Genomic DNA, 14,926 nt, shown 5'->3' with positions numbered 1-14,926 from the left:
CGCACATAAAATCCAATATACATTCTGTCCATTGTGACTACTGTCAAGATTCTTCTGAGTTTCACTTCTTGCAATAAACGAGATTGTTTTCCTTTCCGTAGGTCTCCATGCAAACGGGTTTCTTATGAACTAAAATTGTAAGAATTTCGTGGAAGAGCAACGACTTTGCACAATTAAAAGAACATACCGTTTTTTAAAAGACTTTTTGCCACAACAGGCATCCCGTGCATAACCGGTTGTATAACTAGGCAGGATAAATGGTGTTGACCGTCTCCTTGGAATCTTTGTGTCCGCGTTAAGCTCCATGTTCTCATTTTGTGTAACATTTTTACACTTTCTTTAAAACGTACAATATTATTATATAGTACATATAAAGCTTATTTTCTGAGCTACCACAAAGTATAAAACATCCTTTGTGGGGGTAATTTATACTCTACTTTATTTACACCTGAAAACAGGCACCATCTTGAAAAGTTTGGATAACTCGAAGTCGTTTAATACGAAGTTGACATTTTTTGGTCCCTTGAACTTCGTATTAACGAGGTTTTCCTGTACTTACATGGGTTGGAACAGGTCAGATGCAGAGCATATCCAGCTAACACGTCACAATTAAGAAATCTATAATAAATGTAGCTAAATACACAATGGCAAATATATAAAGAAAGAATGTTTTGTACATTAAAAATTAGGGATGGGACCGATTAATCGGTACTCTATCGGTATCGGCTGATATAGGCATATCGGTGTATCGGTAAAATTACAGATTATTTTACCGATCCAATATATCAATTATTATCTGATAATTTAGTGCAAAATTCTGACATTTTGTTGTAATTTCTATGGATAATATACAAGCCCTACTTTCTAAAAAAGTAAATGACTAAATATGAAACTTCTTTTGCACTGCAGTCACCTTGAAACACACATTTATTAAAGAGGTCAGTGAACCTTTCAGGTTCTTCAAGGACCATTTCTAATTTTATATCGGATCGGTAGAATACCGGTTATCGGTATCGGTAAATTTTATATCGGTACTTTATCAGTATCGGCCAAATTTCATATCGACCCATCCCTATTAAAAATATTAATAAAATTCAATACACCTCACATTGGCTTATGGCAGTCAATAAAAAATTAAATACAAATTATGTACTATAAATACTTCTTAACATTTGTATTTTACAAGAGAAATTGGAAGTTTCAAAATGTTTGCCTTACCTGCTTTCTCTTTCATATATGGCATGTGAGCTTTGAGAACTCGTCTCCACAGTGGTTTCTGACGATTCCATTCCTGATGTTTCTTGCTCGATATCTTCCATGTTGCCACGAATCATAGGAATCACTATGTCTTCCATCTTGAATTTGAAAAAGGTTGCAATATAGTGAAAAACTGACTAGTTACAGGAACTTGAATGCACCAAAAATATTACTCAATTGGAAATGTATTCGACATAAAAACTGACTGCAATAAGTGATTGAAACGATGGTAAAACTGTGCTCGATACTTGGATCTTGTATGCATGCCTTTGTTGCAACAAAATATGCCTACATGAAACACCAGATCAAAAATTTCAATCCTTGGCTAAATAACAAATTTCCACAGACTCTTCAGTCATTGATTACAAGCAACAATGCAAACAGATGAAGAAACAATTGAACCAAAACACACTTTACGACATATTCCCCCATTTAATTATGGTAAATGTCCTAACAATTTTCAACACAGCACACTTTGTCAACCAAAAACATGGTTTTTCAAAAGGGTGGAACCACCCATATAATTTCTAGGGATGTTACTGGACATGAATGGAAACATGCAATATAGGAGACCAAGTATTGCATCTTGGATTCAACTTAAATTTTTGAAATGTGACATCTCTAAATGTGGACTCAAACCCAATATCAGTTATTGTATGCCAATGATCAGCCACCTGACGTGTTGAGCTCAGCTGCAGTGTGAGAAATGATTGAACTTACCTTTCACCATTCAATTCGGCAGAAAATTTCACAACTTTGAGATGTCACATGCTTTATACAATAAGTGATCACATTTCTCAATATTATTAACATACTGGATATTTATATGGCACTTAATGCATTTTATCTAATTAAAATTACCTTGCACTGTTTCAGAATGCTGTGTCGATCGGCCTTTTTTTGCTCTATCTTTGACTCGAAGGACGTGACCTGTTTCTGAGCTGCTTGGATGTCTTTGGCAATTGCACCCATCTCACGGCGAGCCTGTTCAAGGGAGACTAAACATTAGTAACAACAAATACATAATTACAGAATAACTGGAAAACTTCCAATGTAAAATTTACAAAAATTCTATTCTTTTCCATTAGGTTGAAAAAAAGTACCTCAAGTTATGTTAAATAATTTTTTTCTGCTTGTTTCATTGAGAGAGTTCTTCAATGTGGCAAGGTACGTAGAGACCAAAAAGTGATGAACACAATCACTTCATATGCACTATATGCTCATTCATGTAAGATTGGAGTTCTAATTAAAATCTATTATATTGCCACTCCTTATTTTCAAGTTTGCAGTGATCTATAAAATTCAGTTGGCACAATACCGTATTTCAGATCCTATGTTAATTTCTATTTCATATCTACACTAGCTTCTTTCTTAACAGAAACACATTCATCTTCTACTTCATCTCTTCACCATGTTAACAGTGCACGTATTTTGTCAAGTTTTCACAAATTCCCTTGTAATTAAGAAGTCCTTGACCTAAGTCAAACTTCTTCGTTTCACGGCACCCTTAGTGTTTCAAGATCTTTCCAAGGTGGCCAAGTGAGAATGTAGCCCTATCTAACACTTACTATGCTCAGTTAGGCCAGCCGCACACTGGATCTGACACGGCAAGTCATTTTTGTTGCAGACCGACTCGGGGGAACGCTTAACATGGGGCTCTAATGAGCCGCTGCACACCGGACAAAATATTTGACTTGAGTCACAATAAGACAGCTTGCGACAAAACAGTGAAGGTTCTGGGAATATGGTCTCGGAGGAGCACGATGCAACAAAACGCTCTGCACATGTGCGAATCCTTTCTTCTTCTCAGAAAGTGAAGAAAAATCTGGGCCCAACACAACTCACATATGAAGATTCTTTGAAACAATTGAAAAATATTGTGTTAAAAACAAATACAGTGGAACCTCGATTTTACATTTTTTCAAGGGACTAAGCTGAAAAAAATTAAAATGTGGGAAAATATATCGAGTAAAATTATGTAACACTTTGCTATGTTGGGACCATCAAAATTGAATGTATAATGTGTGAAAATGTAAAATCCGGGAACGTAAAATTTGAATTGAACTGTAAATGTCAGAAATACCTATAAAAGTAAGTGTACAAATCACAAAAATTTCCACAAAGCTATCTATCATTGCAGCACATAATTGATTTCAGACAACCTAGGCACAGAATTACTTAATGTACCTGGATTCTGACAAAGTTTATTTTACATTTGAATTGTTATTTTAAGTCCACTTTATGCACAGCTAATCGAGACTGGACCTGCAGTTTAAAGTGGGATCCGAACCACTGTGCAATGTGCCTCCACCGGGTATCAAACTTGGGACCCCTTCATAAAGTTTATTGTAAGTACACTTTATACTCATGTAGGCAAACTGGAACTGAAACTACAATTTAAAGTTTAGTCTGAACAACTGAATCCATTGTAAACCTTTCATGAAATCTGGACTCCAGAGAGGGATCATTTTCTATTGGAGATTAAATTCAAACCAGCTTAGTGCAAAACTTAACAAGCAACTTATTTCACAGTACCTTGCCTATTACATCTTCCATTTCATCTAATTCAGATTTCTTCGCCAGTCGTTCGGACTTCAAACGATCCAACTCCCTCATATCTTTGTCGATTTCAGACATCTGCTTGTGTTCAGCCTGCTTGCCTCTTTCCAGTTCATCCTCGTCATCTTGGACTGCACGCTCCCAACGTAAAACATTATCTGCAAACACAACGAGCAAAATGTGAAATTGCTAATACAATGTACCGAAGGAAAACGTAACTCTAAAATGTACTTATACCATGAATGCCACATACAAATTTTCAGCTTGTAGGGTTTTGGGCCATTTTTCTCTTTCCAATTTGGTTATTTGTGTAGTACTGTTATGTTACTCATGCCTTATCGTTTCTTATGTGAAGGTCTGTAGCAAGATACAAAGACTGACTTAAAAGGTATACTATAACTACAGATGGGGGACAAAATAATACGAACACCTGTGAAAAAGTATGCCACATTTCACACCAGCAGTACAGCAGCACTACCTGGCACTGAAGTCTGCCACCTAGTGGCCATGAAGGGGAAGGTATTAGTCTGTCAACTGCAGTCATTGGTGGTGCATTCGTCTATCGTACGCTCTCAAGAGTCGATCCAATGTCAGACCTGACAGAGTTACAAAGAGGCATGATTGTTGAAGCACGTTCAGCTGGAGCCACGGTGACGGAAACCGCAAACCCTGTGGATTGTGCAAGGAACACAGTATCAGCCGTTATGACAGCGTACACAACACCAGGTAAGATGGCGTCTTCAAAGCACAACAGTGGACGAAAGACAAAGCTTGCTGCTCGGGATAGGAGGGTGTTGAAGCGCATAGTGGCCCGAAAGCACAAGCAATCGTTATCTGAGATAACATCTGAAATTAACAAGCATCTCCAGGACCCCATTTCAACCAAAACTGTCAAAAGGAAACTCCATGCTGCAAACATTCATGGCAGAGTGGCAATTCGTAAGCCGTTGGTGACATCACGTAATGCTGTCAAGCGACGCTAATGGTGCAGAGCTCACAGAATTTGGTCCCCACAGCAGTGGCAACAAGTCATCTGGTCTGATGAATCAACATTCACGTTATTTAAGACCACCGGGCACGTTTATGTGTGGAGAACGCCCCGAGATGCGTTCATCCTGACTGCCTCTTGCCAACTGTGAAGCATGGATGTGGGTCCATTATGGTATGGGGTGCGATATCTTGGCACGGTGTGGGCCCACTTGTTTTTCTCCATGGGAAGATCAACGCCAATCATTATCGGAGCATTATGGGGGATCATCTCCATCCTTTTGTCCAGATTTTATTTCCTGGGGAGCGGCCGCTTTTTCAAGACGACAACGCTCCTATCCACACTACTGGGTCTGTCCAAACATGGTTCGAAGAACATGACGACGACGTAGGGCATCGTGAATTGCCCCCACAGTCTCCTGACTTGAACATTATAAAACATTTGTGGCGATATTCGGAGTCCAAACTGCGTACTCAAAGTCCGCCTCCAGACACACTTTCGGAATTGGAGACTGCCCTGGAGGAAGAATGGCTCCATATTCCCTTAAACATTGTGCATGACCTCTATGCATCCATCCCACGTCGCATACGAAGTGTACTTCAGTCACAGGGTGGTCCAACCCCATATTAATAAAGATTTTCTCTAATTTCACAGGTGTTCGTATTATTTTGTCCCCCATCTGTACCTGGGTTATCAAAAAAGGCAAGCAGAATTGTATTACGGAATTGCAAAAAAGTAGTGTTGCCTACTATTCTTTACCAGGATATTTGTATATCCCTTGAATTTATGTAACCACAAAAGACCACGTCTTGAGAAAATGTCACTGCTTTGAAAATTTTGGGAGTAGAAGGGGAGGGGGAGCACATGTTAAAAAGTATTTTAAAAAAATCCTGGAAAAATATGTTAATAAACTTTTGTATGATCCCTATTTAGTGCAGTGAAAAACACATTTTTTTCTTCTTTTTTATAATTCTACATTTTAGAATTATGCAGGACATTCAAGGTTAACGTATCAACATAGAGAAAGAAACATCTCATTTAACACAGAATGCACTCTCCATCTATGCAACTAATGGCATAACTGAATTTTAAAATGCCCTTACTCTGTGTATCTCTTGATTTTTCAAACTCCAGTTGATTTAATATACGATTTTTCTGATTCTCAAATTCCAATCTTTTCTTCGCACGTTCCTGTTGTGTCCTGCAAAAAAAGTGTAAAACATTTTATTAGCATCTTTTTCATACCACTACAAACATTATGAACTAAGGTTGAGCTGATGGCAGTGTGAACCTATACATAGAAGCACATACAGTGAAACCTTGATTTTATGTTTTTCGGGAGAACTGAGCTGGAAAAACTTAAAATGGGGGAAAATGTCAAATTGACAAAAATTTTATAACATTTTGCCATGTTGGGACGGTCAAGGTTGAATGCTGGAAAATTTGAAGTGGTGAATAAAAGTCCAAATTTTGATAGAAAACTGACTGCATTTCAGGTTTAAAGTGGTAAAATGACATTTTGCTGTTAAAATTAATAAAATCTCAAGTTTATCCTGCAAGGATACACAGGTAACATTGTCAGAAAAGCAAAAGTCAAGTTGTTTAAAAGCTCAGATCTTTAAAAAATAAATACTCTGGAAAAAAATATACTAACCTCAATTCTCTCTCTTCATACTGTCGAATATTTGCCACTCCAATCTGAGTGCAAAATTCTGCAAAGACTACATCTTCCACATTGTTCATCTTCTCTTTGATTTCCTGAATCTGTAGATCACGTGCCGTCATCGTCTTCTCAATCTTGTTGATTGTCGGCTGCAAAAAATTAATTACACACACTGTAATTTTAAGACTTACATCCACAATATACACTTTAAAATAATACACTTCTAATTAATTTGTTGCTTTTCTTTTCCTTAAATTTCAACTGTATCATCGCATAGTCTATTGTAGGCTAAAGTTTAGTCAACAAGTTGTAGTCACAGTCCAAATGTTGGTACTGGAACAATATTTGATTGTCTGAAGAAATTATTTCAACGTAACCAAATTGTAATGTTCTAAATAGCATTGAAATGTTATTGAACTTGATAAATTAGTAACATTAATATCAGGGGATTTGGATACAGTTCAATTTTTAAAAAAAAATTATATTTCCCAAGTTTACAGGCACATTACTCAATGAAAACTGGAGAAATGGAATAAATATCGTTTTCCTTAAAAATATGTACTCTAAATGAAAATTATGTAATTTGCCTCAAAATATGTAAAATTATGTAACAAAATTCATGTAATTACATTAATTACATTTTTCCAGCCACCAATTGAGTTATGGGTTATTTATAGATATATTTAATCAGTAAAATTATAGCCAATTTTACCAATCCGTTGTTACTGAATAGAGGACCAATTAATCTGTCACTAAAAAAAAGTGTGGCCTACACTGAAATGACCCTTACATTTTTTACTAACAAGTATGATAGTAAAGTCCATTAATACCCAAAAACAAACTGAAGTTAAAACTTTAGCATAATAGAAACTAGAATACTTCACAGTATATAAGATCTCTCCTGCAAAGTTCCTGGGTTTGAGCCACAAGCAAGCCATGGAGATTCAGTTGTATCTGTTCTCCTCTATTTAAACTGATTAGTAATCAGTGATTGCCATTAATTCTTATAATTAAAATAAACAAAAGGGCAGCAAAGCAAAACAAATAGTCAATGTAACACCACTTGTTGATTTCACTCATTCAAAAGCATTCTGGATGCTTTTGAAAACAAATAGTACACATTAATACAAAAACAAGTGCCCAATGTACCTCAAATGTCTCCAGTTGGTTCCGTAACTTTTCCAATTCCCGTTGCAGTTGCTGTATTTGTTTATTCTGTAAATAAATGATAACATGATAAGTTCATACATACAAATCATACCATCACTTTGTAGCACATTGCCATTTAGTTGCTAATTATTTTCCAACAGTTATGTCGTAAATTACATGGATTTAATAAATTGTGGCCAAGCTGATAGCACATTCAATGGATACCAGTACATGTAAATATTCCAAATTTGTATTAATTTCTTGAATAATGCAAACATATGTACACTCTTTACCAAGTATTCTAAATGGTGTTGTGGGTTAGTGAAGAAATAAATACACTGTTTTATTTCTTTTTTCAACATGGAGTGTTACTGTAGATCTTCAAGAACATTTTAACACATTATAAATCTCTCCAACATTTGTAAATGTTAGAATGTAAGTTATCCTAGTTGCCAAGTTTGTTTTAAGTCAATTTTATGCTCAGATAGGCTCATTAGGACTGGACCTACTATGCTATTCATCTTTGCCTGGAGTCAAACTTGGGACCCTCAGCAGCAGCAACGCTGTGCTATTGGAGAGGCCCAAAGAATGTAAATACCATCGAATCTCAATTTCACGTTTTCCAAAGAACTAGGATCAAAAAACTTAAAATGCAGGGTTCCATAGTACAAACCATAAACAAAATAATAGAAATTTAAGAATCCTTCTCCTCATAATAATCACGTTTCAAATTCTTATCTACCACCCTGTTACTCCATACTATGAAATTAAAAGAAGAAAAAATTACACATTTTACAAAGATCACAGGATTCTAATATCAGTTCACATTTAAATGCTAGTAGATACCATCCTTACTATGACTCAATTAAACTGTACGTAAAACTAGCCAAACCGATATTAAATGGATTACAAATCACTGGAAATGAACAATTTAATATTGAGAATGACAGAAGAGTTTCAACCGACAGCATGCATTCTGACTCAGATATAATTCAAGTACAATTCCAAGTTTTCATGGTAAAATTTCAAAAAATTGAAGGTAAACTATTAATAACAATTATTATAAAAGTATTAATATGCACATTTACAGTAAACATACATACTTATACATTTTCTAAGTACCTGAATAATTTCTGCAAAGCCCCCCCCCCCCACCAAAATCAAAAGTTTCAAAAACAAACCATGCTGGAATTTATAAAAGCCAAAGTTTTCACTCACTGTATTTTCCTTGTCAGTCTTTGAATATTTCAATCTTGTTTCTAGTCCTCTTATCTGGGATTCTACTGTATTCAACTCTGACTCCTTCCTGGACTTTTTCATGGCATCTCTCATTTCTTCACTCAGTTTCTCCTGCAAATAAAATACACCAGTCACAATCCACATCTCATTCAATTTTAAGAATTACATACCAGAAATCAAAATGGTGAAGTGAGATCAAACTTTACTCAGATTAAAACACAACATAATAATAAATTAAAAAAGAAATATCCTTCAAAAAGATTACTAATTACTTCACTACTAAGCTTTCCAAAGGTATACAAGGTGTGGCAATAAAGTTTCCGGATTGATTTTCTTATTCATTTCAGGTCACGTCGATAACAAAGAGCTGGGTAGGATACTGACCTCTGGACTATCATCTGCCTGCGCACAAACTTTTACGCACGTGCATGGAGCAGTCTGGCTGCAGCATTGTCAGAAAGCAGACCGTGCATCTGAGCTCCGTCGGAATTATGTTAAGTTCGAAAGTAGAACAATGTGTTAATGTCACAAAACTTGGGAAATCCGCCACGGAAACTTACAAAATTGGAAGAAATTTGTGGGATCAGCGTTTATTTCGCACACGAGTTTTCGAATAGTTTTAGATGTTTAAAGAGGGTAGAGAAGGCAACGGGGTCGATCCACGATCAGGCCACCCTTGCTCTTCGAAAACTGAAGTCAGTATCGAGAAGGTCGCCAAATTTGGGCGCCTGAAGGTCAGACTGTCAATCAGTTGTATCATGAGAATGTTTTGGGGATCCTTCGTGGACGGGTAAGAAGAAGGGGACGAGACATGTGGAAGAATGGCTCATGCATTCTTCATCAGGACAACATGCCAATTCACAATGCACTATCTGTGAAGAACATTTTTGGTAAAACACAAAATTCCAGTGTTGGAATATCCACCGTACTTGCTGGACCTAGCCCCGTGTGACTTTTTATCTTCCCAAAAGTCAAGTTTGCACTAAAAGGAACCCGTTTCGAATCTGTGGACACAGTGAAAGCCAAAGCGATGCGACTCTTGAACAGCATATCAAATAATGACCTGCAACACTGCTTCTAGCAGTGGGAGATAATCCTTGTGAAGCAGGGTAGGAATCGGGGAGGGGACTACATTGAAGGGTACAATATTTCGATTGTCTGATTTTTTCAATAAAAGAGTTACAGCATGACTCCAGAAACTTTATTGCCACACCTTGTATAAGAAGGGTGAGAATTTTTTTGTTGCAGTAAAAAACAGGCTTTAATATGTTAAAATAGTTCCAAGTTGTTTCAGGCAAAATAGCATATTTTAACAGTGTTACAAATACTTATATTGATTTGCATAACTCACAGGATAATTCAGACTTCAGGAAGTGTTGCATCGGCAAAAAAATGATAAATTTCATGTATAAGAGTTGATTGAAAATCATTTCATGACAAAACATGGCAGGAAAATGCACCTTACACCTTTCAAAAACATGACAGTGTGTTATTTCACATTTCGTGTTTACGTCAAAACAAAATATGCATGTCTCTACTAATTACACACAAATTTCTCATTCTTATCCTCCAGAATTTTAATATGAAAATACCCTCCAGTACCTTCTGCTGCTTCAACTGAGACAGATGCTTCTCGTCCCACCTCTTGGCTTTACGAGCAAGATCCAAACTTCCTCCAGATATGATTCCCGACTTCTGATAGAAGGTGCCGTCAAGAGCAACTGCCTGCGTAAGGATACAAAATTGTCACGATGTGTTTAAATATATTGTTGCTGATGCATATATACACAAAACAGAAATTGAAACAAAATAATTAATCAAAGGAATTTATTTAATCTCCCTAATGATGTTAGCAACAAGTCTGTATCACTTTGTGTTTGCTGCGTACATTAAAAATATCATATACAGGAAATGTGAGATTAGTTTATTTTTAAGGAAATAGCTATTAAATCGTCTAGCTAAGAAACAAATAATTTTAACAAGAAATTCTGACAATTAAATTCTAACTAACTAACTCTCTAGCTTTCTTAAACCCGAAGGTTCATGGCTGCAGCAACACAGGCCTTCCATCTTTCCCTATCTTGAGCAAGATCTATATACTCTTTTCCATCCCTACCGATTTCCCTTAGGTCCATCTCGACGTTGTCCCTCCATCTTCGTCTTGGTCTTCCTACAGGTCTCTTACCATCAGGTTTCCCAACAAGAATCCTGTAAACTCCTCTTTCCTCTCCCGTTCGTGCCACATGGCCTGCCCACCTAAGTCTTCTTGATTTAATCATTCTAATAATATCTGGACACGAATACAAATTATGTAGTTCTAAATTATGTAACCTTCTCCACTCACCTGTCTCCTCATCCCTTTTAGGTCCAAAGATTTTCCTAAGGATCTTATTTTCAAATACTCTCAATTTATGTTCCTCTTTCAATGTAAGGGACCAAGTTTCACATCCATATAATACTACAGGCAAAATTACGGTTTTGTATATTTTAACTTTTAGTTTCTTAGATATTAAACGAGAAGACAAAAGTTTATGAAGAGAGAAGTAACATGCATTTCCTGAATTAAGCCTACTTTTTATTTCCTCTTTAATATAATTTTCATTTGTTAATATTACTCCTAAGTATTTGAATTTGGAAACTGGTTCAAACGAGTTGTTATCAATAATTAGATTTTGATTATTACTTAACACTTGGTTTCGGCCTGTAAACATATATTTAGTTTTCTCCTTGTTAACTTCCAAACCTATCTCTTTAGCAGTTTTGAAAAATATTTTAGCATTATTCTTAATTGTATTCACATCATCCCCCAGTAAGTCTACATCATCTGCATATGCTAACAACTGAGTCACACCATTTAATTTTAGTCCTTCTTTACTTTCTTTTACCTTCCTTACAGCATATTCTAAGGCAAAATTAAAGAGCAATGGAGATAATGCATCTCCTTGTTTTAACCCATCATGAATTGTAAATTTGTCAGACATATTAATACCCACACGAATTTTACTTTCTGTTTCACTGGTGCATACTTTTATCATACTAACAAGCTTCTTAGGTATTCCAAACTCTACTAATATATTATATAGTTTATCTCTTTTGACTGAATCATATGCTTTTTTAAAATCAATGAATAGCTGATGGACATTTTGATTATATTCCCACTTTTTTTCAAGTGTCTGTCTGATGTGAAAAATTTGATCTGTAGTTGATCTGTTACGTTTAAATCCACATTGATAATCACTTATAATTTCATTAGCATATGGTGTTAGTCTTGTTAAAAGAATGTTAGATAATATTTTATATGTTGTTGAGAGTAGAGAAATTTCACGGTAATTATTGCAGTTCATTGCAGTTCTTTTTTAAACACAGGAACAATTATGGATTCTTTCCACTGTTGAGGGATTTCTTCTTTATTCCATATTAAACAAATTAATTTATGAATTTGACATATTAATGAATTTCCACCATATTTAATTAACTCAGCTGGTATTAAATCAATGCCAGGTGCTTTGTTATTCTTTAGCCTTTTAATAGCATCTTTAACTTCAGTCAAGTTAGGTTCTGGAACTAAAGGTTCTGCTGTGTGTATTTCATTCACTTCTGATTTATCTCCTACATGGATATTTAAAAGGTCATTAAAGTAGTTCTTCTATCTATTTAGAATATCACTTGGGTCAGCTAGAAAATCACCATCTTTATCTTTTATCAAGTTTCCTTTAGGTTGCCACCCCTTTCTAAACTCATTTACACCTTTATATAAATCTCTGATATTTTTATTTTTGCTGTTTGTTTGAATTTCGTTAATTTTGCTTTTCAAGTAATCTCTTTTTTTACTTCTAAACGTGCGGTTAACTTCTCGCTTTATTCTATTATAATTGTTTAGATTTGTATCATCAGAGTTATTTAACCACCTAAGTCTAGCCTGATTTCTTATTTCTATTAGATTATGACATTCATTATCAAACCATGGCTTACTTTTTCTCGGTTTATGGTATCCTATACTTTCTTTAGCTGCTGATTCTATTGCATTACGTATGTGCTCCCAATTCTTATTTACGTTTGTTTCATTTATATTTTCATCATCATTTAAATCCTGCAAAACATCAAATCTATTTGACAGTTCAATTTGGTAATCTTTCTTAATTCTTTCATCAGTAAACTTTCCTGTATCAAATTTTATAACTTTTAGATTTTGTTGCTTATGATTTATCACTGAGAGTCTTTCTCTTAATTTAGCAATTACTAAATAATGGTCACTGGCACAGTCAGCACCTCTATGTGTACGAACGTCAATTATACTAGTATGCCTTCTCTTATCAATGAGAATATGATCTATCTGATTATGAGTTTTACCATCTGGAGAAGACCAGGTATATTTATGGATATCTTTATGTTTAAAAGTGGTACTTTTCACAATTAAATTCTTTGAGGTTGCAAAAGTAATCAATCTTATACCATTATCATTACTTAATTCATGAAGACTTTCTTTACCAATTGGGGGTTTAAATGTCTCTTGTTTGCCAATTTGTGCATTACAGTCACCTAACAGAATTTTCATAATACTGAGAAAATTTATCAAAGACCTGTTCTAACTCTGTATAAAAATCATCTTTAGTATTATCATCTTTATCTTCCGTTGGTGCATGTATGTTTATTAAAATAATTTTACACCACCTACCCTGTAAAACTGCATATGATATCCTATCATTAATAAATTCTACTGTTTTAAGAGCCGAGATAATTCTATTATTTATGAAAAAGCCTGTTCCAAAATTATGATTTTCAGTACCACCATAGAAAAAAGTATAATTTTTAGTTTTACAATTCCCTTCTCCTGGCCACCTAACTTCCTGGACAGCTACTACATCTGATTTATACTTAACTATCTCATTAACTGTACACTGAAATGCCCCAGGCCGGTAAAGGCTCAGAACATTCCAGGTGCCTAATTTAATATATTTATTCCTAATGTAGATCTTATCCTTAGTCCAGAGACCTCCCAAAGTAGTCCCCACCCGGAGATCCGAACGGGGGACTATTTTGCCTCCGGAATATTTTACCTTGGGAACATCCATGGCCTTATATTGTTGTTTCTTGACATGTATTTTTACAGTGCAGAGTTGTCAGCTCTACGCCTAACCCCCAATATGAATGGAGGAACTACTACACAAGACAAACACAAACAATTAAATTCACTTTGACTTTTACTCTACACCAAAAAGTGGTATCTGAATAACATCATCTCAAACAAATGAACATTTCATGGGAAGGCATAATAAGGCTTAAAATAAAAAAAGACACACCTAACGATGACTGAAAAAGTTTGTACAATGTGGAAATAAAAACAACAATTTGTTGCTGTTACAGACAATTTTCGTTCATATATTACAAGAACAAGCACAAAGTGCACAGGCAGTTGAAAGTAGGGGATAAATGAGAGAAATATTTCAACTGGAAGACAAGATTCTTGCTTATTACAGTGAATTAAATTTGCTGCTTTTCCAGGTACTTTATGTTTAGGTTTAATCATAAAAATAAAATTATTTTCCTGTAGTTTACGGTTATTACAAGCATAAGAAAACAGTTTTTTTCTTTGTGACGTTTCAGGAGAACGCACGCTCCTTTCATCAGACATTCATTTCAAAAAAAAAAAAAAAAAAAAAAAAAAAAAAAAAAAAAAAAAAAAAAAGTCTGATGAAAGGAGCGTGCGTTCTCCTGAAACGTCACAAAGAAAAAAACTGTTTTCTTATGCTTGTAATAACCGTAAACTACAGGAAAATAATTCTATCATGCAAGCAATGCGTACATACAAGAAAAACTATCATAAAAATAAGACTGTTAAACCTTTTCATATCATTAAAATTTCAATGGTATATCATCAAAGCAAAATTTTGTTAATTTCTTATTAATTTTAAGATTATAAAGGTAAAATTCACACACACTAGTTTTCTCAGTAAACCACTAAATACGCACTTCCTTTTCTATGGCAAAACCTATTCAAGTTGGCTCTTACGAACATTTATTTAAAAAGGTGTATCAACAACAAACCATAACAGAGCATTGCCTTTTACTTC

At 35.0% G+C, this 14,926-nt stretch overlaps 1 protein-coding gene across 1 annotated transcript in view; it reads right to left on the bottom strand.

The window, feature by feature from the left end:
• The window catches only part of SMC1 (structural maintenance of chromosomes 1), a 67,948-nt gene that overhangs the window by 21,733 nt on the left and 31,289 nt on the right, over positions 1-14,926 (bottom strand). The window contains exons 12-19 of the mRNA XM_083128119.1: positions 10,458-10,580; positions 8,835-8,966; positions 7,617-7,682; positions 6,459-6,616; positions 5,908-6,005; positions 3,793-3,974; positions 2,119-2,241; positions 1,219-1,355 (exon numbers count right to left, since the gene is read on the bottom strand). Of these exons, the coding sequence (XP_082984245.1) occupies positions 1,219-1,355; positions 2,119-2,241; positions 3,793-3,974; positions 5,908-6,005; positions 6,459-6,616; positions 7,617-7,682; positions 8,835-8,966; positions 10,458-10,580 (1,019 nt within the window). The remainder of the gene's footprint in view (positions 1-1,218; positions 1,356-2,118; positions 2,242-3,792; positions 3,975-5,907; positions 6,006-6,458; positions 6,617-7,616; positions 7,683-8,834; positions 8,967-10,457; positions 10,581-14,926) is intronic.

Source organism: Lepisma saccharinum, chromosome 1 (assembly GCF_977018435.1).
Source record: "Lepisma saccharinum chromosome 1, izLepSacc3.1, whole genome shotgun sequence".
Taxonomy (NCBI): Eukaryota; Metazoa; Arthropoda; class Insecta; order Zygentoma; family Lepismatidae; genus Lepisma; species Lepisma saccharinum.
Note: the sequence above shows the minus strand (reverse complement) of the source record. Positions and strands in the feature narration are given on the sequence as shown.